The sequence below is a fragment of the Triturus cristatus genome, chromosome 6, assembly GCF_964204655.1.
Source record: "Triturus cristatus chromosome 6, aTriCri1.1, whole genome shotgun sequence".
Classification (NCBI taxonomy): domain Eukaryota; kingdom Metazoa; phylum Chordata; class Amphibia; order Caudata; family Salamandridae; genus Triturus; species Triturus cristatus.
This window is the reverse complement of record NC_140589.1, coordinates 817,080,877-817,106,225: the sequence shown is the minus strand read 5'-3', so window position 1 is coordinate 817,106,225 and position 25,349 is coordinate 817,080,877. Positions and strand designations below refer to the sequence as shown.

Genomic DNA, 25,349 nt, shown 5'->3' with positions numbered 1-25,349 from the left:
CCAGTCAGGCTTGTTTACTTAACCTTATCTCAACCCTGGGTAACTGTGGCTGCGAGCCAGTAAGGCTTGGCAAAGGAACTTAGTGTAAAACATGTAACAGCACCAAACAATGGAATACGAAAGCCACACAACAAGAAAGTGACACAACAACAATGTATATGATTAGAGCATATTTTAATGAATTTGTAGAGTCCTTAATCATCAAAATCCACCAGAGGGTACGGGAGTTGCAGATTTTTTAAGAAATACATACTTTTAAATGCAACCAGAAACAAGCATTGGTCAACAAGAACTTTGCAAACTTTTGAAAAGTTCAAAATAGTTTGGTGACTCCAGCCCGGCTTGGCGATCAAATCCGACGGGGCAAAGGTCTAGGAGTCCAGTAAGTTTACTTTGGACAGTTACCTGGCCACCAGAACCTTTTCCAGTCCAGTTCCAGCCTTTAAGAAATGACTGTCATAGACAACAATGGAATGGTCCTGATGCTGGGAATGCAGGTGAAAAAGGTGCTCAAAGATGGTCCTGGTGCCCTGCGGTCGATAGGGGTGAAGTGCGAGTGATCCCTTGGTTTACGGATGAAGTGAGGCAACTTTGACCAAGGCACATGGGGTCATACGATGTCCTCTTTGCGATAGTAAAAGGCCGGCTGTGGCTGGACTACCAATCTCACGACACAGCTGTAACAGCGAATATCCTTGGTGGGGGCTAGTGTCTCTCTTGGGGGCCAAATCGGGCTCCAATAGTGCTCCCTGGTCCAGCAAACTCGGGTGCAACTTCTGGCTATCTGGGGTTGGTCTCTCGACATGCCTGGCGGCGGCCAGCAGCGCTTTCCTCAGAAGTGGATACTGCTTTGCTGGTTTGGGCTTTCCCAGCTTTGATATCCCTGGTGCTGTTTTAGGGGGCCAGCTGACTGACCTTTGGAGTCACTGCTTCTGTTTGGGGTTGGAAATCAACTTTTCCCTGTGCAAGGAGCCACAGGCACAGTCCAAACTCACTAGCCCAAAGTGCAGCACATGCAGTCCTCCTGACGATGCAGACTCTCTTTGTGCAGCTTCAAAGGCAGCAGAGCAGTCCCCTTTAGATCCGCTCTCTAAATAGAACATGTACTGACATTCAGGGTGCCAGGTGTGTCCGTTTTATCCCGGTGAAGTGCACCAAGGGGACGATGTGCTCACTAGCCAATAGGCTAGTAGGTCCCCTCCTCTTTGGTGACAAGGTACCATTGGTGTGCGGCATTTTGCAATCCCAGAGTGCAATATTCTTGCCATTCTCAAGATGTCAGAACCTTCCCTCAACTGTGAGGAGTTTGGTAACCTACCCCAAAGGTGTGGCTACCTAACGGCTACACTCACACAGGAAAAACGGTTTGGGGATGGGGTTTCCCTCTCTGTCCCTGTCTCTAGCTTGTCTGCAGGAATAAGAAGGCGTTCTACTCTGGTGTTTTATTATAGGCGGCTGTCCAAAGGTGACTTCTCCTTTGAAGCTCCCCATTTGGGCTGACACCCTGAGTGGCCTTCCTGGGAGGGGCGATCACTCCCCACTCTGCTGCAGCTGCCAAGCCTGGGAGTCATTCGCACATCTTCCCAGGCAGGCAGAAATCTGTCTGATGGCTAGGGCTTTTGCAAAGTCACTGGACTAGCTGGGGGACAGAGTGGGAACTTTCTAAAAGTTGCTCAGCTTTAATAGTGACATTAATCTTGACTTGGACATCAAGTCGGATTTAATCACACAATTAATTTGATATCTTACAGTAGTCATTTAGGAAGTCCCATTCATAATTTAGTCATGCTGGGATGCCAGTAAGTGAGCCTACGCTAGACAATGGGGCTGCAAATGTTCCTCAGCAAAACAACATCTTTTAAGGGTTTCGCTGCTAAGACATATACACACCTATATGTCTTGCTTAATAATATACCGCTCTCTTCCATAGGGCTCGATAGTCCCTCCTTAGGGGTGACATACATATATTATTATGGAAAGGGTGGCTTTGCCATTAATGGTATTGGCAATGTCGAACTAGCAGTTTACACACTACTCTTCCAGTCAGCAGTGGTAGGCTGGTGGCCATTTTGTCATTTGTCACACTCAGGATGGCACAAACAGTGCTGCAGCCCAGCATGAAAACTCTGCCTTACATGCCCTTGGTACCCTGGGTACGATATACTAGGGACTTAGGGACTAAGTAAGTCAATACTTGATAATTAGGGACATTCAATTCGACATAATTTTTGTAATGGTTCAGATTACTGCCACTGGGGTCTGGTTAGCAGGCTTCAGTGCACTCTCAGAGTTGAAAAACCAGCAGCTAATAGTCCAAATGGGGAAAAAAACAGGGGGAAACCTGCAAAAAGGCCTGTTTCCTTACAAATAATGTGATGGAATAAGAAACCAAGGTTTCTGACCACTGAAACAGAGGAAGGTGGGTTGCCCAGTTCATAATGCCACCAAGCTGAAGACCAATGAGAGGGTTGATTGTCGAATAGAATTACTTTAGCTTTCTCGCTATTCAATTTAAGATAGTTCATTATCATCCGATTAGCAACAGAAATCATGAAGGATTTGACAGCAGCTTGCCTAGCAGGGAAGTTGGTGAAGCCATTCAGAATAATCTGTGTCTCATCAGCATATGAGACAATGTCAAAGCTGAAAGATAGAACTAATGGTGTCTGGGGGTAAAAGTAAATATTGTAAAGTTGAACTCAATGAGGAGACCTGAGGGACTCCACAAGTGATGGGCATCAAAGCAGACTGGGAAGGAGATGGTGAGACTTTCTGTGACCAAGAAAATAAGCTAACCAATTAAGGGTTCTCCTATAGATGCTTAGTTCAGGGAGTTTAGTAATCAGAGTGAAATAAAATAATCTATCAAAATTGCCTGATGGACCAAAAGTACCAGAGTTGCGCAGCCCCCTTGATGGAAAATGTGCCTAATATAATGTGTATCAGACACCAATGCATCTTGTTTCTGTGACCAGGGTGGAAGCCTGAATGAGAGTAATCCAGGAAATTGTGACGTTCTGGATCTTGAGAGTGCTGTTCATTAAACAGGTTCTCTATAATTCTAGATTAGTACAGGAGCAGGGAGATTGGGTGAGATTTATTGAGGATAGAGTAATCAGTAGATGGTTTCTTTATCGAGGGAATAGCATTAGCGGGTTTCCAGATGGAGGGGACCAGTGCCAGTCTCAATTGTTCAACTGAAGAGTTTATCAAGAAAAGCACCAATAAAATGCTTAATAAGAATATTGATATGTATGGGGCAATGGTCCAGACGGGAGCCCAACTTAACTCGAAACATAAAAGTAGGGTCATAATTGTGTTGATACTTTTCAACTGGATATCAGGCATACACCTGTAGGCATAATTCACTAGTGTAGACAGAGATCGCCACCTCTACTGTGTAAAGAAAAACAGCATTCGCCTGAGCAACATTGCAAACATCTAACAAAACCTACCCCAGAAAATACATAAATGGAGACCATACCTTGAGGTCTACCCTCTTCCCCTTGCTCTTTGTGACCTTGTGGACTCCAGCCAACTGCTCCAGCTTAAGGATGCAGCTCTCCACACTTCTGGGGAATAGAAACCTTCCAGAGGAGAAGACAGATATTGTAGTTAACCTTTTTTTAAATCATTATAGGGAACTCCGAGCAAGGAACACTGCCCATTCCGGTTCAAAAAGTGAAAAATGTAGGAATACTTATAGATGATAAGTTGAAATTAAATAAACATATCAACTCAGTTATCTCTTCTAGTTTTAACACCTTGAGAATTATCAGGAAGATCCTTCCTTTCATTCCACTTAATTAAAGAAAAACAGTAAATACATTGCTAATTCTCACCAAACTGGATTATTGTAATGGACGTTATATCAAGCTTCAAAAACAGCACTTGAAAAAGTTACAGAGCGTGCAGAATGCGGCGGCGAGACTTATTCTTGATCTCCACAATTTCCAACCTCTTTCTGCCTCCATCAGGGGACTCCACTGGCTTTCAGTGAGGAACAGAATTACATTTAAGGGGCTGTGCCTTAGCTATAAGTCTTTGCATGACTCAGGTCCTTGTCATCTCAAACAGTCTCTAACCTGGTACATACCCAGCAGAGACTTGCGATCTCAAAACACCATGACAGTCTGCTGCCCCAGTTTTAAGAGACTCAATTGGGCGAGCAGTTGTTTCTCCTCAGAAACCCCCGCACTTTGGAACCGTCTGCCTATAAGCATCTAGACACACTCTACTAATCTCTTAATGAGATTAGAAGTCAGGAACATATGCACAAATCAATGTTTCACAACAAAATAAGCACTAACATGGCTGGGGCCATAGCGGTGTACCAGACCATATACTAAAAAAGAGGTATAAGAAGAATGACTTGAGAAGGGACAAGGCCTATGGTCTTCAGAAGAGCTGGGGCCTCACTAATACACCCAAGGCAGGTAAGTAAAGGACCCACGGGAGACGCATGCAGTGTGAAAACACAGCCGCGGATCCCAATAGACTTCAATGGAGCAAGTTGCGGTTGGAATTTTAAAGTTTTAGGATATTTTGGGAGAGTCTACAAGCAAGTCACTTACAGGGTAAGTAGTTCTAGGGCCAACACACACAGCAGTACCGGAGTACTCGAGTTACCTCACCCAGGGAAGCTGGGTGCATAGGTGTCTTTTGGTGTCGGGTCGTGGCATCGTTTTCAATGGGAGCCAAAGAAGACTTGTGAAGACAGGAGAAGTGTCCGGTGGAATCCAAGGCTGGATTCTGAAGAAAGAAGACCTGAAAGCAGAGGAGACAGTGCTCAAAGTCACTTGCCAGTGACCCGGGCCCAGGAAGATGGATGCCCAAAGTCGTTGGGTGATTTCAGGTGATCACAGGTGTCTTGATTCTTCAGCCACGAGGTCCAGGAGGTGTTGACAACAACCAGGAGCTGGATTCGGAGTCTCCCACGAAGTCTGCAGCTTACTGAGGTGTCGGCAACCGGATTGGAGCCAACAAGCCTTGGCAACAGCAAGTCTCATGGAATGTGAAGAAAGTCAGCGGTGCAGAGCAGCAAGGTCTGAGGGACTCACTCAGCAAGAGGGCAGGCCTGGAGCAACCAGGGGAGCCCTTTGGTTTGATGAAAAAGTATTCAGGGGACCCACAAGCCAACCAGCAAGGGATCGGAAATACGCCTCGGGAGGATTCACTTCACAGGAGCCCACGGTCACTCGGGACAAGGTAGGCCACTGATTCTCGGTGGAAATCCTGCTGGAAGCTTGGACCATACGTGGTCCAATGCACAAGTTTGTAGAACGTCGTGAAGGGGTTGCACTTGACAATAGTGCATGGTACCCGGGTATTGCTGTTCCTCATCACTCGTGGGGTCCACTCGCCTCAGGTTTGCTGGGGATTCACAATGGCCATCGAGAAGTCAGGAAATCCACTTCTGGGGCTGCAGGGACTTCGGACTCCGGCGGGAGCGGGAAAGTTTGCAACCGTTGATGCAAAGTTTTGGTGCCTGCCTAGCAGGGGAGTCACTCCTTGACTCCAAGGGAGATTCTTCAGTCTTCCAAAGGTAGTGGAACGTCGAAGGTCCAGGATTCTTCTTTCAAAGCTTCATCCAGGGATATCTAGTTGGCAAAGGCGAGGTTTCCCTATCTTATACTAAAGGAAAGGGAGGGACTAGCTCTATGACCACTCCTCTGGGAGGATCAGGGGAGTGGGTGGTTACACCCACTTCCCTTTGTCCAGTTTCATGCCAGAGCAGGGTCTGGTAGCCCCTGAACCGGTTTGAGCTGGCATATGCACAGAGGAGCCTACTGCTCCCCCAGTGCAGGACATCCAGGCCCAATACACTAACTCTTGTCTGAAAGGTGGTTACACCTCCCTGTGACAGGGTGCCTATTGTTGGGCCTCCTCCACTGCGAGTTTTGGTCAGCAGCAGGAGGGCAGCCCAGTGTCTGTGCTGGTGGCATCCAATTTGTGATGCCAGGGCTCTTTCAGGATTCTACCGTGTTTCCACAGTAGGTACATGTCTATCCCTCTATAAGGGTGGGATCATACTCCCACACCAGTTACTGGCATGGGGGTATGATTCCAAGGCATTTGACACCAAACACGACATGTTTTGATGCAGCCATTCCAAAGTTAGCATTTACCGCTAGGTTATAATGCACTTAAGAGTATGTGGTTTAATCGCATCCACAAACAGCCACAGAGAATAGACTCTGAGAGCTGCAGAGGGGCCCTGCTCAGGCAGAGACACCCCCTCACATGGAAACCAAGCACCCTGCCCTCAGGATTGATAGTGCCTGCCTTAGGGGTGACTGATAGGTTTATATGTGTGTGTAAGGTGCGATATAGGGAACCTATACCTCAGTGAGGAGTGCTAACACTACCTCACCCAGGCTGCAGTAGCAGGCCTGTGGTGTCAGATTTAGTCTGCTTCCCAGAGGTGGCATAATACATGCTTCAGCCCCTGGTAGGCCTGTGAAGTACCTATGCCCTTGGTACCTAAGGTACCATATACTAGGGGCTCATAAGGTACCACAGTATCCAATCACTAGTGCATCTAATATGCACTCCAAGTTGTTCAGAGAGAACAGAGAGGCTGGGGCCCTGATTAGCAGGGTCCCAGCCAGACTATAGCCAGAAACTAGTGTAACCATCAGAAAAAAATTGGGGGCAACATAAGTGCAGATCCTACTCTCATACACAACCCCCCAAATGCAGGGACACTAAACTAACCTGGACCAGTTGAGTCTTCGTGTTCTAAGTGTAAATACCTTGAGCGTCCATCTGCATTGGCATGTTGGGTCCCAGGTCTATGTTCCACTGTATAGTCCATCCCCTGTAGGGAAATGGACCACCTTAAAAGTTTTGGGTTTTCACCTTTCATCTGTTTGAGCGATAGGAGGGGCTTGTGGTCAGTCTGAACTATGAAGTGAGTGCCAAACAAGTATGGACTCAGCTTCTTAAGGTCCCACACCGCAGCAAAGGCCTCCCTCTCTGTAGCTGACCAACGTTTCTCTCTAGGGGTCAGCCTTCTGCTAATAAAAGCTACTGGCTGGTCTTGACCTTCATCATTCAGTTGAGACAGTACAGCTCCCACACCCAGCTCAGAAGCATCTGTTTGGACAATGAACGTTTTGGTGTAGTCTGGACTCTGTAAGATGGGGGCAGTGCACATGGCCTGCTTTAGGTCCTCAAATGCCTTTTGACAGCTAGCTGTCCACTGAACCTTTTTGGAATTTTCTTTGAGGTAAGATCATTTAAGGGGGTCACTATAGATCCATATCCCTTAGCAAACCTCCTATAGTACCCAGTCAGGCCCAAAAAGGCTCTCACCTGTGTCTGGGTGGTTGGAGCAACCCAATCCATGATGCTTTGGATTTTGCCCTGTAAAGGCTGAACCTGGCCTCCACCTACAAGGTGGCCCAGGTACACAACCTGACTCTGCCCTATCTGGCACTTAGTGGCCTTGATAGTGAGGCCTGCTTTTTGCAGAGCCTCCAAAACATTTCTGAGGTGGACCAGTTGATCCTGCCAGGAGGAACTAAAGACAGCAATATCATCTAGATAAGCTGAGCAATAAGTTTCCATACCTGTCAGAACCTTGTTCACCAACCTCTGAAAAGTGGCAGGTGCATTTTTCAAACCAAAGGGCATCACCACAAAGTGGTAGTGCCCACCAGGGGTTGAGAATGCAGTTTTGGCCTTTGCATCCTCAGCTAACCTGATCTGACAGTAGCCAGCTGTTAGGTCAAATGTACTCAGATATTTGGCTGAGGCCAAAGTATCAATCAGTTCATCTGCCCTGGGAATTGGATAGGCATCAGTCCTGGTGACTGCATTGAGGCCTCTGTAGTCTACACAAAACCTCATTTCTTTCTTACCACCCTGGGTATGAGGTTTAGGCACAAGGACTACTGGACTAGCCCAAGGGCTATCTGAAGGCTCAATTACACATAGTTCCAACATTTTCTGGACTGGATACATGTTCGGCAGTGGAACCAGGGCTGGGTGCATGTGACGTAGGCAATGCGGAAGCTGATCCGGTTACTGATCCGCAGCACTGCCAGTGGCACTGCGCCCAGTAAATGCAGCATACGTGCACGTTACTGTTCCACGGGACGGGGGTTGTGCATGTGCCTGGTATGGCCTGCGATTGCGTTGGTGCGTCTTGTGGAACGGGCACTCTTCTGAACTGCGGCAGTTGTGTGGAGGATATGCCACAGCTCTGAGCAATGATTTGGTTGTGTGTGCAAAGTTGGGGAGAGTGGGTTGCTGTTTCAGTGAGTGTCAAGGGCTTGCCATGCGGGGGTCCCACAGGCAGGGGCTTCTGTGTGCGGGGTGTGGATGAGTCAGATAGTTCATTTGTGGAATGCGTGATGTGGGAGTTGTCCCCGTCTGCCATGGCATCTCTCTTAGGGTGTTCCAGGCGCGTTCTGGACCAAGGTCAGAGGTGCAGGTGTCCTCCCGCCTTCTGCATTGGAACAAAGGAGCTTTCATCACTGATGTTTGTCTGACTACTACTTGTGTTTTCAGAATTTGATGTGGCATTGGTGCTGAGATTGGGACTGGGCCTTGGGCTCATGGTGTTTGGATGGCGATACACACACACATGTTGGCATGTGGAGGCAGATGCCCGAGGGGCCTTGCGCGGCTTGTGCAATCTCGCTCTGTCTCTCTCCCTCTCTTTCCTTTGTTGGGCGCATGGCACACCTTCTTCTCTTGGATTTGGTCTTCCAGGCTGTGTGCTGCGGATTGTCAAGTGAGGGGCCACTAGGACTCATCCTATGGGTTGTCTAGGCTTTTGTTTGTATGGTGTTTTGTGTTGGTGATTGTATTGCAGTTTGACTGAGTCTCTATTTCCTGGTCACGCATGTCTGTTGATTTTCCTGCTTGTGCGACATCAGGCAAAATGTTTGTATTGGGATTCATGGTGTTGGTGTGCAGTTTCTTGATCCGGGGGTGGGGGAGGTCCTGGGGGGGGGGGGGTGTTGCGGGCCTGGGTGTGGTGTCGGAGGGTGTTGTGGCCCTCTTGGGTGTCCGGGCCTCATGATTGGTAGCTCCATGGCTTGTGTTGCCCTTCGGGTGTGGCCCTGGGCTGGTCTCCCTTTTGTGGTGCAGGCTGCCGTCTGACTTTACACCAGGTCAGAGCAGGTGTAGATTTCCTGGTGCTAACGCGCCTTATCGCCTGTTTTGTGTTTTTATCGCCGATGTGGCTGGTCGTTGAGAATGTTGTGGTGTGATGTTGTCGCGGATTTTGGCACGGGAACGCCCACTCTGCATCTCATTAGCGATAGTTGCGCGGGTCCTCTGTGGCGATGTTTTTTGCGGCTGCTATCGCGGGTAATCTGGTGCTGTGGGCTGTTTACACCGGCTTGTGAAAGGGGAGGTATTTTTATTGCAACTTTGGCTGCGATAAAGTGCTGTTGACTTGGCGATAGTTTCTTGTGAATATGCCCCTAAAAGTACTAAATAAAGAATGGAGCTATCTGGGAAAGTGCTTGCTTGGTTTGATTCCCTCCAGAATCGTTCACAATGCATCAAACTTGGCAACTCGTTCTCTGATTCCTCACCAATGAGGTGTGGAGTTCCCCAAGGGTTGACCGTCTCCCCCAGACTCTTTAACTAATATATGGAACCACTAACTGAAATTCTCAACCAATCAAACATTGCATACCACATGTACGCAGATGACACACAACTATACTTAAAGATATCCTCCCCAGAGGACATCATTCGACTCAACAACACTTTAGTCAAAACCCAGGCCTGCCACTCTCTAAACAACCTCAAGCTGAACTCTCTGAAAACTCTCTGAAAACCGAATTCCTTCTTTTCTCCCCACAAAACAGCTCTTTACTCATTCAAGATTGGCTCAAGCACCTAGACGCACTTAATAGAAAACCTACCATCCTTGACTCCACAAAATCTCTTGGAATGACACTGGACAAGAATCTAAATATGAAAGCTCACATCAGTGCGCCCACACGCAGGTCGACATTCCAACTCAGAACACTGAACAAATTGAAACAATTTCTCCTACCTTCGGTCTTCAAGCAAGCAGTACAAGCACTTGTGGTCTACAGACTAGAATACGGCTCGTTCGACCCTGTCAGGGCTACCCAAAGCGAGACCAGCTCCACTCAAAACAACTCTTAATGCGGCAGCGAGACTGGTAACAGGAACTAGACACTTCAACCACATCACCCCTTCGTTTAGGTATCTAAACTGGCTTCCCCTTGTGGCAAGAACTCAACTGAAAATTGCCTGCCTCACACACAAAGCATCACATTTTAAAGAACCAAGTTACCTGGCAGAAAAGATTTGAATCTCCGGTGGGAGCCGCTACCTAAGAAGTGCTAACTCTCTCAGGCTTCAACCTCCTGGATTCCGAAAACAGAAAACCTTACACACGATTCTTCTTCGGGGCAGCCCCAAGGTTCTGGAACTACTTACCACCCAAGATACGCTCTAACACATCAACCCTCTTCTTCAAAAAAGAGGTAAAAAAGATATTAATGAATAGATTCCTTGCATAGTCTTCGGAGTCCTAGGACACAAGGAATGTATCAAGGACAGCGACTTTTAGATGGATCAGAGACATGTTGTTTACAGGAGAAGCCTTGAAAAATCTTTGCTCCTCAGGAAGAGTTTTGGAGCAGCAGCAAATACCCACCACGAAGTTGTTAGAACAATGAAGACTAATGGAATATTAATGGACCGACTGTTTATAAAAGTGCTATATGTTGCAACAGCCCATTGTGACTCTTTACTTTGATTTATCTATCAATACCTTTCATCTTGCTCTTTCAACCCTTTGTGCAGCACTCTGATACCCATGGGTCATATTCACGCTTTATAAAACACTCTAAATAAATAAAGTAAAAATGAATGGGTGAACGAACAGAAGTGGCTGTGTGTAACAGTAAACACTTGATGGTCCAGCAGTAAATCAGCACAGTATTGAATGTGTGATAACCATAAGGAATGCATATATGCTCAGTACTAAAGGTGTAGCAGTGAATAACTGAGTAGAGCAATGGATGCATGAGCCTCTAGTAGTGAATGACTGAGGAAAAGAGACAGTGAATGTGGAACTGACGGTGTGAATGTAAAGAAGTGAATGACTACTGCAACGAATGAGTGAGTACAGAAACATATGAATGAATAAGTGAGTATAAATAACTGAGTGAGTGCAGTAGTGAGGAAATGACTACATCAGAGGGTGCATGCATTAAGTAGGGGTTGAAGCAATGAGTGATAACAATAAAGTTTAGGTGTGAATAGGTGCGAAATGAGTGTGTGAAAGTGATCCTTCTGACTGACTGTTGTCAGAAGTATACAAGCAGGTGCAACAAATTAAACAAATCAGAATTTTGAATCTCAAGGTGTGGAGGAAATCTATGAGAGTAAAGGGGAAGAGAGGACTATACAATTAAGAACATAAGGGACAAATGTTCACACTTGTTGAACAATTTTTTAGGTCCCGGGCAAGAAATTTTTGGAGCACTGTTTAAGACAATTGTTCAGTTATTAGTCATTTTTATCTAATCCTAATCCTCATGATGCCAAACAAAATTGAAATACATGAAACATCAGCACACAAAGCACAAATTATCTTGTGTCTGACAGATAAATTGTTAGAAAAGAAAGCTTGAACAAGAGTTGATAAAGCTATTTCTTTTTTTGTGCTTCACTTTAGATATTGTTTCTTGCACCAATAATAATTCATGTGAAGTTCAGTGCCTTTTTCCCCCTATTTTAGGAAATACAGAATGACTTATAGTTTTAAAATATGAAATACGGAGATACCATTTGCAAGGGTAGCTTTATTTTCAAATATACATAACTACCAATAAAACCCCCTTATAAGTGTCATTCTTGCTGCAACAATGAGCATCAAAGCACTTCATTAAGTATTTGTATCATTCCAGCAGGTGAAATCGGAATTTTCCCTTTAATTCTATTCCCCTCTTGTCCCTCCTCTCCTAATTCTATGTGTACACTGCTCTTGCTAGATAGTAACATCCAGATATGCTGAGTAGGGGAAATGGGAGTAAGCAGGAGATAGGAGAAGGACAGAGAGGGAAAGAGAACAGTCTAGTGAGAGAGGTAAACTAGAATTATGATGGAGGTAAAGATAGAGCCGAGGTAGAGAGACAAGGGAAAACAGAGGCATATAGAGGAAGTGTAAGGCTGACAAACAGGTGTGATAGCGAAAGAGTAGAAAGAAGGGTGGGGTGGAGAAGATAGGTAAAGAAGAGAGGCAAGTGAGGCAGAAATAAGTGAGGCTGATACAGAGAGAGAGGGTGAGGTAGAGGAAAATGTGGAGCTAGAAAGTGAAGGTAGAAAGAGGTATACAGGGAGGAAAGTAGAGATAGGAAAAGTACAAAGGGTGGGCTGAAATACAGAAAGGTACAGAGAGTGATGGGAGAAATATACTGAGAGAGAGAAGGTAATGTTAGAGAAGGAGAGCTGAAGGTAGAGTAAGATAGTGAGAAAAGAGGTACAATGAGAAGCGTAGTTGGAGAGGTAAATAAATGTTCAAGTAAACTGGTAGGAGTGGCAGCAAGAGAAAGAAAGAGGTTGGGTAAAAAGGAGAGCGGTGTGAAATAGAGGAAGACCTTAAGAAAGAAGTGAAGCAGAGAATGGAGAGCTAAAGAGAAGGGTACAGGGACTAGTGAGACAGATGAGAGACAGGTCAAACGAGTTGTGATATGGAGAGATGAGAGACATGAGGTAAAGAAGGAGATGGGGATGAGAGAAAGGTGAAGTAAATTCAGGAGAAAAACTTTGAGCAAGGAGAAGAATAGCCGTGAGATGCTGGGAGAAGAGTGTGATAGAGAACATTTTGGAGTAGAAGGAGAGGAGGATGACAAAGGGGAAATAGAGGTAGAGGGAAATATAGTGAGTGGTATAGAGAGAGCCACATTGATTTTCCCAAGGAACTCCTTGAATGATGGGGCCGACTGTCCACTTTGCCCACTGCTTAAGTGTAACCCCGAAACAGGTCCCAGGATGCTTGTTTCCAGTCTAGGAAAGACATGGCTTTACATTTCGGGCTTGACTGTTCCCATGAGTCAAAGGGTCAAGACTGATTTGCATATAGCTGTGTCTGAACTGGGGTGGGGAAGTGAGCTAAAGAATGATGATGGATTCAACCCAGATCTGTGACTGGGGGTAAGTGTTTGAAAAGTTTCAGCACTCCAACCATAATCTTGTGTTTGTCTTGTTTGCTCTAAGTTGGCAGGGTATTCCCATACATGGGTCCCTTGCTCACTTTGCCACTGGATTCAAGCTAGCCTGGCTGATTAGGGGTGTTACCCCAAAACCAGTCCCAGGATACCTGTTTCTGGTCCAGGGAAGACATGGCTTTGCAGTTTGACTGTGCCCATGAGGCACAGGGTCAAGACAGATTTGCATATAGCTGTGTCTGAACTGGGGTGGCAAAGTGAGCTAAAGAATGATGATGGATTCAGCCAAAATCTGTGACTGGGGGTGAGTGTGTGAAAAGTTTCAGCACTCAGTACATCATCTCCTTGTGTTTGCTAAAACATTGCTGTGTCATAGGCTGTTCCAGGCTGAAATTACCTCTTTGGAAGCGGTTCTGCAGCCAGCACTGCACATGGGGTATATCTCCCATGTGAGACAGTAACGCACTAGAACAAAAAAATAACACAAAAATCCGCCAACCAAGCGTCTAGTGAAAAGGGCTGCCAGTGCACTTCACACAGGGGGATTGGTAACGTCAGGAAACAAGAGAAAGTTCAGCCCAGGTCTAACTACCTCATGCATGTCTCACACATGCACATACTCGCTAACACACATTCATGCACGCATATTCAGACACGTTTACTCATATACATGCACAGGGACATTCACAACTCTTAGCCATAGACTCCTTTACCCTTGTGGCTAGATTGCTCCACATAACAAAAAATGTATGACATTTTATAAATTAAACCAATAACAGAGGTTGTCAGGCAAGGGTGTAGGATGACTAAGTGTGGGGCTGCAAACTTTTTTAAATAAATCAATGTATGGATGCCCAGGATCACAGATAAACAATGTGTGTAACTCAGAACTAAAGTTAATGCTTCGTATTCCCAAAGTCAGGAGAGTGCATCGTCCCTCGGGGCCTAGTGTTTTCACAGCTCAGGTGGTAGAGTTGGGGAAAACTGGTTTAAAAGTTAAAGAATGCTCTAAACAACATTGTTGCGTTTGAGTATTGTGGGCTACTGAACGAAAATTCATTTTCCTATAAAAACCTATAGACAAATCATGATTCCGATTGGTGTTCCACACATCTATCTGCCTAATTTCCCCGGCTAAGAAACAAAACAGCGTGTGCACATTCATGATTGTGACAAAAGTAATCAAACACGCTGTGATCTGAATCCATTTTGGGAACTGTGCTGACATATTTTGCTGTTTGAGCCATCCTTAAAAGTCAGGCCCCGTGGCCACTGCCCACATAACCCCAGATGTGGAAAATAAACCTCAACAATGTCATGTTTCCAGGGAACATGAGGCGCAAAGCTTCATGGTTCTGTTGAGTGTTTAATTTTCTCAGCTGGAGATCAAACAGATTACAGCCCACAGCTGTGTAATATGATTTTGGGAAGGGAAATACGCTATCTAAAAGGGAATGTAGTGCCTGCACTTCACAATGCCACAGCACCATATAATAATGCATGTTTATATAAAGGGCAGAAATATCGCTCTGCACCGCCCCTGTCAGGAAACATGGTACAAGATGTAAAAGTTAAAAAGCGATTTACTTAACAATATGACAATTGGTAAATAAAACCATCACTAGTGAAAATGATGCATAGGCTCTGTCTGGCAGCACAAGCCGAAGGCAGGCACAGCTTCTGGGGTAAAATGAAAGGATGGAAACACAATATGTGAATCAGAGTTTACCAGATCAAAGGATGAGGAGAGTAAACAAAGCCCCTCTATGTATGTATATAATGTATAAATATTTTGGGAAATCAACAGACTGGTGAGACAGCTAAAGCTGTCTCAAATGCCAGACTTAAAAAGAAGCCAATTATCCAAGCAACAAGCCCAAAACAGTGTGCAAATGCCCCAAAGACAATTTAAATTCCAGAGGAAATGTCCAAAGTCCTACATAAACCTAAGGTCAGTCAACAAACCCAGATGAGAACTACCTATATATGTTTCGATGGAGCAGATATTGGGGGTTGCTGAGCGGGGCTGGACAGCTCCTGTGATAACCAATACACTGGAAAAGATTGAGAAGCAGTGAGGGAAGACATGCTCAAATACACCAGGGAAGAATGCTTCGGCATATAGATGAGGCAAAATGGCTGTTAGATGGGAGGCAGCAAAGCTTTGTTTCTAGTCAGCATGCAACTTTTGGGAATCTTCTTTGCCAATCACCTCTTGAAGGCCCTAAAAGAGAACCTGCTGACCAGAAATCACCTGCTCGTAATCTCCGGAAAAGATGCCATTTAGACATACTGAGGGGGCGGGGTTGGGGTTCCATCAAAGGTTGAGGGGTTTCAAGGCCAAATGCTACCACACCTGCTATCCCTGTCTCCTGGCCATAATCCAAGAGCTACAGAGCTAGAATTGGGCCCAGGTTATTTTGGATATGGAGGGGACCCTTCGGCCCAGGTTTTTTGGGCTATGGAGGGGACCCTTTCGCAGAAGATTTTAATTGGAAACGGGTTAAGACAAGGGTGCGTCTCGGCCCCCTTACTTTTCTCCCTATTCATAGCTGACCTACCATAGGTTCTGGGTGCAGCTCGGGGCGCCAGCCCAAAGCTAGATAGGAAACACATTGCAACCTTGTAATCATCGACCGAACTGAGATAGGCCTACAAAGAAAATTTAATGTGTTTAGTGAATATTGCTGATCCAAAAAACTTGTAGTAAATATGGAAAAAAACAAGGTTCTGAGCTTTGTGAAAAAACGACATTGATTTCTTATGTGACAGGCTCTGTGTGCTTGGTTGATGATGTAGTGAGCTTCACCTGGTCGCAGAACATATGTTGAAAATGAATGAAGCCCTGTTGCTGTACGTGATCCCTACTTTTCACAGCTATCTTTACTGTGATGTGGGTGTGTTTTTATTTTTGGTCTTAGTAACTGAGAACAAAACTTAAGTTTAACTGAGACAAGAGTCTAACTTTACTTCTCGTGAATGCCCTTTGTGAATACAGAAAGCCGTAAAGTTAGACTTTCGTCTCAGTTTACCTTTGTGAATTGGGCCCTAAGACTGTAGTTAAGACAGGGAAGATAGAGTTCAGATTGCTTAAAGGCATGATTTATTTTAGCCTAAGTCAGTTTTAGTATCATAGGCCAGAGGAGACAGTTTTAATGGAGACGCCTATGTAAATTAAGCTTGATTAAGAAAAAAAAAAAATGATCCGGTATTTTTTTCCTAACTTTAGACAGTTTTCAGACTGACTTTATGCACAACAATCTTTCCCAAATGAAGACAGTATTAGTCAGGATTGTATCCTTCTTCAATCTTGTATACTTTTAGGGTGCTGTTGTTACCCATTGCTATGAGAGATGTAGTATTTCTTTTAGAGTTGATGACTCAATCTTCCTCTTTATTGGTCCTAGTTGTCATTTTTAAAATGTCTTGATTATTACTTTCCTATGTTTCCAAAGTGATTTATTTTCCAAAAAGTATATATGTGCACCGTTCATTCTTTTCACAGCTATGATATCTTCCAAAAATACAAAGAAGCACAGATCAGTCACCGTGGACAACCCCATGTTCTCAGGCGCCATTGATGTGTGTAATTATAAAATGGCACAGAAGCGTGCAGCTGTGACTTGGGTGGAAAAGGAGTCTTTGTGGAGCGTCAGACAGAAATGCAAGAACACTTGCAGACAAAAAATGAATACATAAAAAAGGGCATTTGTATAAAAAAAATAAAAAAAATATAATCTTCTGTTTTAACATTTGAAGGCATAATCACATACATCTGTAATTTACATGATCAATATCACCTTTATCGCATGCCTTGGTAATAATATAAGATGCAAAATATATTTTCTAGAATTCACTTACCGACACAAACACGTTCACTTCTGTTTCATTCAATTGTAATTTCAAGGCAGTTTCTGTACCAAACAGACCGTAAAGTCTTCGAGACCAAGTCTGTGGGACGATGTCTTTGTATTTTAATGAGCTGTATAAGGCAAATATTCTTTGTAAATCCAGAACCAGGCAGCTGCAGTTGTATAAAATGACGCCGAGTTCCTTCATCTGAAAAATTAAAATTTAGAATTGTAAATTGGCACATGCTACGTTATAGATGCACATATAGAATATTTTAAGAAGCCTGCACTGAATCATCAGCCTATCATGGTGGGCCTATTCTCATTGAAAGTAGTAAATCTAGACTCAGATTATTAATTTCATAAATTCTTTTTGGAATCTGCGTGAAAAGCTGTGACTGACTCTGGTTTCCAAAGCGGAGTCCATGTGTGAAAATGTATATTTTTTTCTATATTTGTTCCTGCTCAGGGAAAAATGTTTTTCCTGTGGAGAAACCCCTTACCCCACACCCCGCCAAAGTTGGGGGCGGGGAGGTTGAATTTTCCATTCCACCAACGACAAGGGTATTACGCCTGTTCCTTGCTGCAGTACATCTCTGCCTCGTTCCAGGCTGAAAAGGGGAATGTGAGAAGTTCGTAAATACCCGCAGACCTACTAGTCTGTGGATGTTCACAAACATCAAAGGTTTACCACAGCTTGGAGCACCCTCAATCCCACACCTTGAGTGGGATAAATGGGTGAGGAGATATCTTGAATTGTGGCAGAGATCTGTGCAAAAGTAAATGTGCTCACAACGGCCAGGAATCCCGTTTGAATTCCTGGCAGGCTGCACCTAGGTAAAGGTGGTTGCAAACTTAAGTTCATTGCCAAATGTAACTGAGTGAACAGGTCCCAGTAAGAGGAATATATGCCAAACATTACAGTTAAGTATTTGGGTCAATGGCAAGGCCAGCCTCTACGCTTCTACATTTTATGCATAATTGTGAAATTAGAGCCATATCTAAAAATAAAAAAATCACTTGTGGTAACAAAATATAAGTCATGCTATCAGGAAAAACACACGTAGTTAATCTGCCTAAACATTCAAACTTTTGATCCAAACTGTTATGCACAGGCATTTCCTCTTTGAAATGCCTGCAGAATTTCCAACATTAGCCAACTTGTAAGACATGTTGCCAAAGGCGGTGCACCTTCTACAATGGCAAAGTCCTTCCTTGCTAAATATTGAAATTTGAAAGGAATATTCACAATTCGTGCTTCTTGAAAAAAGGAATCTATTGTTCAATTATTCACACTATTTGTCACCCACTTCAGACAAAATGAAAGTTTTGCAGAACACTACCAAACAAAATATGTATGTAATGGACAATAGTTTGTTAGGTCTGTCCTTAACAACAGAGATGTCGATTTAAAATAAAATTGAGTGCGCTTTAGCTTTAGTGGGAAGTATTTCTCCCCACTCACCTGATGCTAAATATCCTTTACCATGCAGTCATTACCATGATCTTTCTTAACAACGCAGTCACTACCCCGACTGCGACATTACCACGCATTCCTTTACCCCGCAAGTTGTTACAACAATTTGAAATAGGGTGTGTGTTGTTGGACTGGTGTTGGATGTTAAGTCCGACACATTCCCTACTGATGCGTAGACTAGATTTGGAATTGCAAGTTATAATATTCCAAAGTCCAGCACCCCTCCAAGGCAAGTCGTTGTAAAGACTTGCGTGGTAAAGGAACGTTTGGTAACATCGAAGTCAGGATAGAGACTGCGTTGTAAAGGCATGCGTGGTAAATACATGCAGGATTCTGTCATTCATCTGTATAGGCTGCTTTGTGTATCATACTGCCTCCTATGGACTGCTTGCACTGAAATGCATGTAAAACTATTTTACATCGCAAACATAGACTGATTCATGACGCACTAATTGATTTATCTCAATAATGCATTAAATATATTATGCAAATGTTTTATGATCTTATTCTGTACTGCAAACTATTTCAGTCAAGACTCAATATGCAAGCCAGGCCAATTGGCTTTCTCAATGCTTATTTCTTCAGCCACTGTCTGATGGTAGTGAGGAAATATGAATTTTGTGATCAGTTATGTCCCCTATCGTAGACCCCAACGGCTCCATGTGCATGCTATAAGTACATGTATGTTCCCTCCAGTTCCAGTTATGAAGACGCAAATACATGTGCGTCCACCGTCAACATGTCCTCTTTCAGATCCGCCATGAATGGGTCAGATATTCCATTCCTAAGTATGAAAGGCCACCGACTTTATGTGGTTCACTTTCCACATTCTACAGATTCAGGCGAGTAGGCCCTGAATTCTGTCATCAAACCTTTTCCTGCCTTCTGCCTCTGAAAGCTCCAGTCCAAGCCTGCATCTGTATCCATGAACTTTGTCCTACTCCCTGCACGGCTAACGGTGCCTGATCCAGCCTGTTGCCTGCCAAAAACTGTATTTCACCTTCAAGATTATCTGCTCCGCTCCTCATCCGATGCCTTCCTGTCTAGTAGTTTAGGTAAACATTCTTCCAGCTACCGTGCAAAGGGCCAGGCCTCACTGTCCTCATGCAAGTAATTCATAGCCCCTGTTATCATGGAAGATTCCTGCCCCCTCGCATCTCATGTAGACACTTAGACGCTTTTACACGCACTAACAGTCAGTATAGAATAGATTCCGTCCGAGAGACCTTTCCTTTTGGATAATACAGTTCTTTAAACATAAGATATTAGATATGATTTGGGATTAGGTTGACATGACCCCTCAGACTTCTGTCTCCACATATAGAGCTAAATGTCAAGTCCCCTTCACCCTCTAGTTGCACGTCAATCACACGTCATGCGGCTGCGCGCGCATCTCTGCCAAGTATTTCTGCTGACATTGCAGGATTCTCTTATGGATCCACCCATTTGTGACATCATGTTTAATGACGTATTTTAGTTACACCCATGTTTACGCCTTTTTTCGTTACGTATGTGTATTATATCTGTATTATCAGCTGTTACGCCTCTTGCATCTGTCTTAATGTAATGCTTTCCATATAAATACCATTACTTGTCAATAATGTATGGTCTTCCTTCCTGAACCCTCATGGTGATGGAGTGTGAAGCCTGCAGTTCGAATTGTATTTCCTTTTTAGAGGAATAAAGCCTTTTAGAAACTCTAATACCACGGATTCTGCCTCTTATATTTACTGAGTTATTCTTACTAGACTTTACCGCATAAAAAATAGTACCGGTAATGAAATATTTACCACATAAATTGGCGCCCGAATAGGGACACTTTCTCATCTCACGCGCCGGAGGTGCGTTGCAGGCCCGGTCTCCTGCCACAGCTGAACGGACAAAAACGCGTACCCGCAGGATTTCCTGTATCTCCCTCCGGCCAAGCGGGGGCGACTGAGGCTGCGATCAACACCCAGACGAGGCGGTGAGAAGTGCGAAGTATCCCGACCAGAGCCTAGCTGAGAGAGCAAGATCCGAGGTATACAGAGGCCCACCAGGTTCCGAAGTTCCGAGTCCAGTCGAGTCGAGTCCAGTCCGGTCCAGTTTCAGTTCAGTTCCGAGGCCTTCCGTTCCGAGCTACCCGGTGAGTACCATTGCCGGGGAGGCATTTAACGTGCACATAGTCTGTGCCGGTCAAGACGGGTTTGGGTACACAAATCCGGTCTGCACTGTTTCAGCAGTGTATCTGTACTGTTTAGCAGTATATCTAGTATGTCTTGCATATAAATAAGTATTACCTAGTGTCAGTATTATGTCAGTAACTAGTTTCCTATTAGTCATCATTATTCGTTAAATGTTAAATGTTTTAATACGTTCTATACATTGTGGTGTGAATGACTGTTCATTATTGTGTTTATTTGTATTAAGTGTGTTTAAGATTAAGTAACCAGATCTAAAAATGCCGCTCTTTTTGAAATTAAGACAGATCAAAACTAGAAAAGGGGTACTCGAAGAAGCTGTTCCTATTCCACCTAGGGATACCCCAGGATACTTTATGTATCATAAACATGGCCTAGATGCCGTATTATTTCTTGATTTATGGGTAGACTACACCAAGGATTTGCCAGAAAATCAGAGATGGCCCGCAGCGGGGACCTGGGATGCAGATTGCATCATGAGAGTAGAAGAAGAATTATGGAAAAAGAAAGCCAGACAGTCACAGAAAGATGCCATTGAATTATGGCGTAAAGAATCATATAGACGTACAGAAAAAGCGCTCAGGCAGGAAGAGAAAGGTAGAGAGAACTCAAATAAAGCCCAAGAAAATCTATTAATTGAGGAAGGTACCCGAGTTAAATCAGAACAAGTAGATAGACAAAGAAACACTCTTATGAATGGTATGTATCCTCTTCTGGCCGAAGGGTTACCTAAGGCTACCCCGGAAATACCAAAAGACTTGACTCCTCCATTGCTCCCGATAAAAGCACATCCCAAAACACATCCCAAAACGGCAAAGGACGTTTTCCTTTCCTCTTATTTAGATGACGTAGCTCCCGAGTATGCTAATCCCATACCACACACACCGCTTGCCGATGGTGTACAACACCAAGAGCATCCGTCTGTATCCCCGCAACAACAAACTCCTACGCCCATTCCCACAGGTCCGTCCGTTTCTACTGTTTTTCCCGCATCCACAATTTCTATCTTACGTCCAACGAATCCTTTCTTGCCCAGCACCTCAGATGGTGCTACAGGAGGTACGACAGACATGTTTGCCACACCGCCGCGAAATAAACAGACCCTTAGAGATTTAGCACTCCAACGTACACCCCAACTAGTGACATCCGACATGTTTAAAGAACATCTTGTGGATTGTAGATACGATCCAGTGCCAGGTAAACAGGACAGATTACTAATATCATCATTATGTATACGACGAGCTACATTGTATTTAATGACGATACCAGGAATGGTTGAACACCTAGACAATATATATCACTTTGTCCAAACAGGGCGAGGCCCAGAAAGTATTAACGAAGCTATGGAATACCAGAAAGTGGATGTACAAAGACAACTACTACGTTTTTTCATAAATTGCGTGATTAGGAACCAAGACAGGCCTGGGGCAGATCATGATACCATGCAAAAACTTGCCAAATGGGGTCAGAACATATCAGACGAGAAACATGATAAACAGTCATGCATAGTAGTTATGTGCCGAAAGATCCGCAAAGAAGTAGAACGAATACATAAAGAAAGACGAGAAGCAGACAGAATTGAATCAGAGGGAGAGGAGGAGCAAGAGTCAGAACAATTAGAAACGATAGCTTACGTAGGTAAAGGAAGACACCATAATAATGCTAGAGGCTTTAATGATCCGATACGTCCGATACGTCCAGAATGTAACAGATATTTTCAAACCCCTATGTTAAATACAAGGTCCCCTGAACACCTATTCCAAGCCGCTGATAAATTACTCCGAGATCGAAGGGGGTACCATATACTCGATTCCATGGACGAACAAGAATTAGCCAGGTCAGCAGTACAATGGGCTGACAGTCCCGACAAATACAGTGAAGATGCACTAGCACACACATTTCTGAATCTCACCCCAGACGAACAGCGTTTAGCTAGTATATACATGATTCAACACCTCCTTATATTATATAAAAGCCAACACTCCGATCCAGGACCCTTACCTGACATATTGACAGAACTACTCACGAATAAATGGAGAGGGTCAGGTACTGATTTGATTAAAGAAATTCTAGAATTTCGAAACCAGTATATAATTTTCGTATGCCCAGAACACGTTCCAATTCCCGCTATGGGAAGAAAAATGTATCACATAGATAGACAGAATCCCTTACGCGAAGTACACCCAATCAGAGGTGAAGATAATACCTTTAAACGCGTGTTTGTGTACACGCCTATAACTAAAATTGAATTACTAGAAATGAAGAAAGTAGTACCCAGCCATGACAAGGATCCAGCAGGTTTCCACCGTGAGATAAAAGACATGTTACTCATGGGAGAGTATACCTACCCCGACATTATGAAAATATTGAAAGTGTTAATGCCTGCCGGTGTTTACGAGAAACTCAAAGAAAAGGAATGGGAGGTGGGAGACCAAAAGATAGATTGGACAGCATTAGAAAACGAAGAAAAGGCCCGAGCTGCAGGAGCAGGGCTTGGGGAAAAGACTACAGCACTACCAGGATTACTAGTGCAGGTACTGCCACGTTTATTAACTACGAAAAAGGAGGACTGGGGTGCAATCTCAGCCTGTAAACAAAAGCAAGATGAAGACACTAGTGATTTCTATTCCCGATTTGAAAAATGTTTTGGTATTAATAGTGGCATAAAAGCAAGTAGCGAGTCATATCCACATCTGTTTGTGACAAAATTAGTTGAAAATTCTCTGCCGCAAGTCAAGAATAGAGTATTAAAATTCGAGAGTACCTGGCAAGGTAATACCCCGTCACAGATGTTACAGATGTTACAATATCACCACAACAGAATTAGAGAAGAACAAGAACATGAACAAAGACGTATGAAAGATACAAAAATGAAAATGCTTGTTGCTCAGTCAGTTCCAGCTGATGGTCATCACAAGGGTGATGCCACAGGTCCGGTGAAAGGGACATGCAACTATTGTAAACAACAAGGTCATTATATACACGATTGTCCAGTACTGAAACATAATATTGCCACAGGTAGAACACAGGAAAGACCACGTCCACCTAGACAGGATCAGAATCAACAACAAATCCCTCAGCATGCACAATCTAGGTCAACTCCGCAACAACTAGCTCCGCAACAGGCAGCTTCACAACAGACCGTAGCAACACCACAAGCGCAGCCTATTGCTGCAACACAAGCAACAACGCAACAGATGTATCAGTATGCACAAGCAGATTATCCCGATTATCAGCGATATACATGAAATAGCCTAGAGAGGGAAGTTGGCTTACCCCTTATTGAGGTTCCTGTAGATCAAGAGGGACCTTATGTACATAGTGAACTATTAGGGGAAGACAGAAAGTTTTTACTTGATACAGGGGCAAGCAGAACAACCATACGACGCAGTGAAGTTCCAGGGGCACCTCTCTCAGGCTCACAGAATATTTCCCTTGGATTCTCAGGAAAACCTATCATTAATGAAGTTACGCAACCTCTTCCACTTACGGTTGGTCCATTGACACGTACTACAGATTTATTGCTTACTAAATCATGTCCGGAAAACTTGTTAGGTATAAAAACATTGAAAGCTCTAGGAGCTATAATATGTTGTTCCCCGGAAGGAGTACGATTATTTTTACGTGATTTTAAAGGTCACTACGTGTCCAGAGACATGGATCACCGGCTGCAGAGTTTACCTACGCATTTATGGGCACAAGGCCCCACTGATGTTGGTTGCATGAACATTACACCATATCGTGTCACACTAAAAACAGGAGTAGTACTACCACGAATGCGACAATATAAGTTACCGCCAGATGCTGTTGTGGCTTTACTGCAAATCATTGACGAGCTCATTGCACAAGGAGTGGTTGTCGAAACGGACTCCAATGTATGCAATTCCCCGATAATTCCGATTCTTAAAAGAACGGATCCAAAAGCATCACCAGTATATCGATTAGTTATTGATCTGCGCGAATTAAATAAATGTATTGTACCACAATACCCTGTGGTCCCAGATATCTCTTCATTACTAACAGCTATTGATTCAGAAGCAAAGTTCTTCACTGTAATTGATCTCAAGAATGCTTTCTTTAGCGTCCCAATAGATCCGGAAAGTCAATATCTGTTCGGATTCAGTTTAAATGGACGAAGTTTTAAATTCACACGCGCACCTCAAGGATTTACAGAAAGCCCCAGCATCTATAGCCAAGCACTGAAACGAGAACTTGACAGTATCCACATGCCAGTCAACACTGCCTTGCTTCAATATGTCGATGATCTGCTGATCACCGCCCGAAGCGAACCTGAATGTGAAACAGCGTCAATGACGGTTTTAAGATTCCTGGCCGACAAGGGGCACAAGGTGTCCCCTTCTAAGCTGCAATTCTGTGTCCAGCAAGTTGTTTACCTTGGGCACTCGCTGTCCAAGGAGGGAAGACAGCTTACACCCGACCGCATCCAGTTAATTGCTAACATGTCACCACCAAAGACACAAAAGGAGGTGCGGGCTTTTATAGGTCTCACTTCATACTGTAGGCAGTGGATCCCTCAATATGCATTTCTAGCAAAACCACTCATCCAGTTGACAACACAGGAGGCAGCCATATCGACTGTCCTCCCTTGGACTCAAGAACATACACATGCCTTTGAAAGCTTAAAGAAAGCTTTATGTCAAGCACC

At 44.2% G+C, this 25,349-nt stretch overlaps 1 protein-coding gene across 3 annotated transcripts in view; it reads right to left on the bottom strand.

The window, feature by feature from the left end:
- Positions 1–25,349, bottom strand: part of PLD5 (phospholipase D family member 5) — a 1,783,935-nt gene that overhangs the window by 385,885 nt on the left and 1,372,701 nt on the right. For all 3 annotated transcript variants that reach the window (XM_085611414.1, XM_085611415.1, XM_085611413.1), the window contains exon 6: positions 17,037–17,234. In XM_085611414.1, coding sequence (XP_085467540.1) covers positions 17,037–17,234 — 198 coding nt within the window. The remainder of the gene's footprint in view (positions 1–17,036; positions 17,235–25,349) is intronic.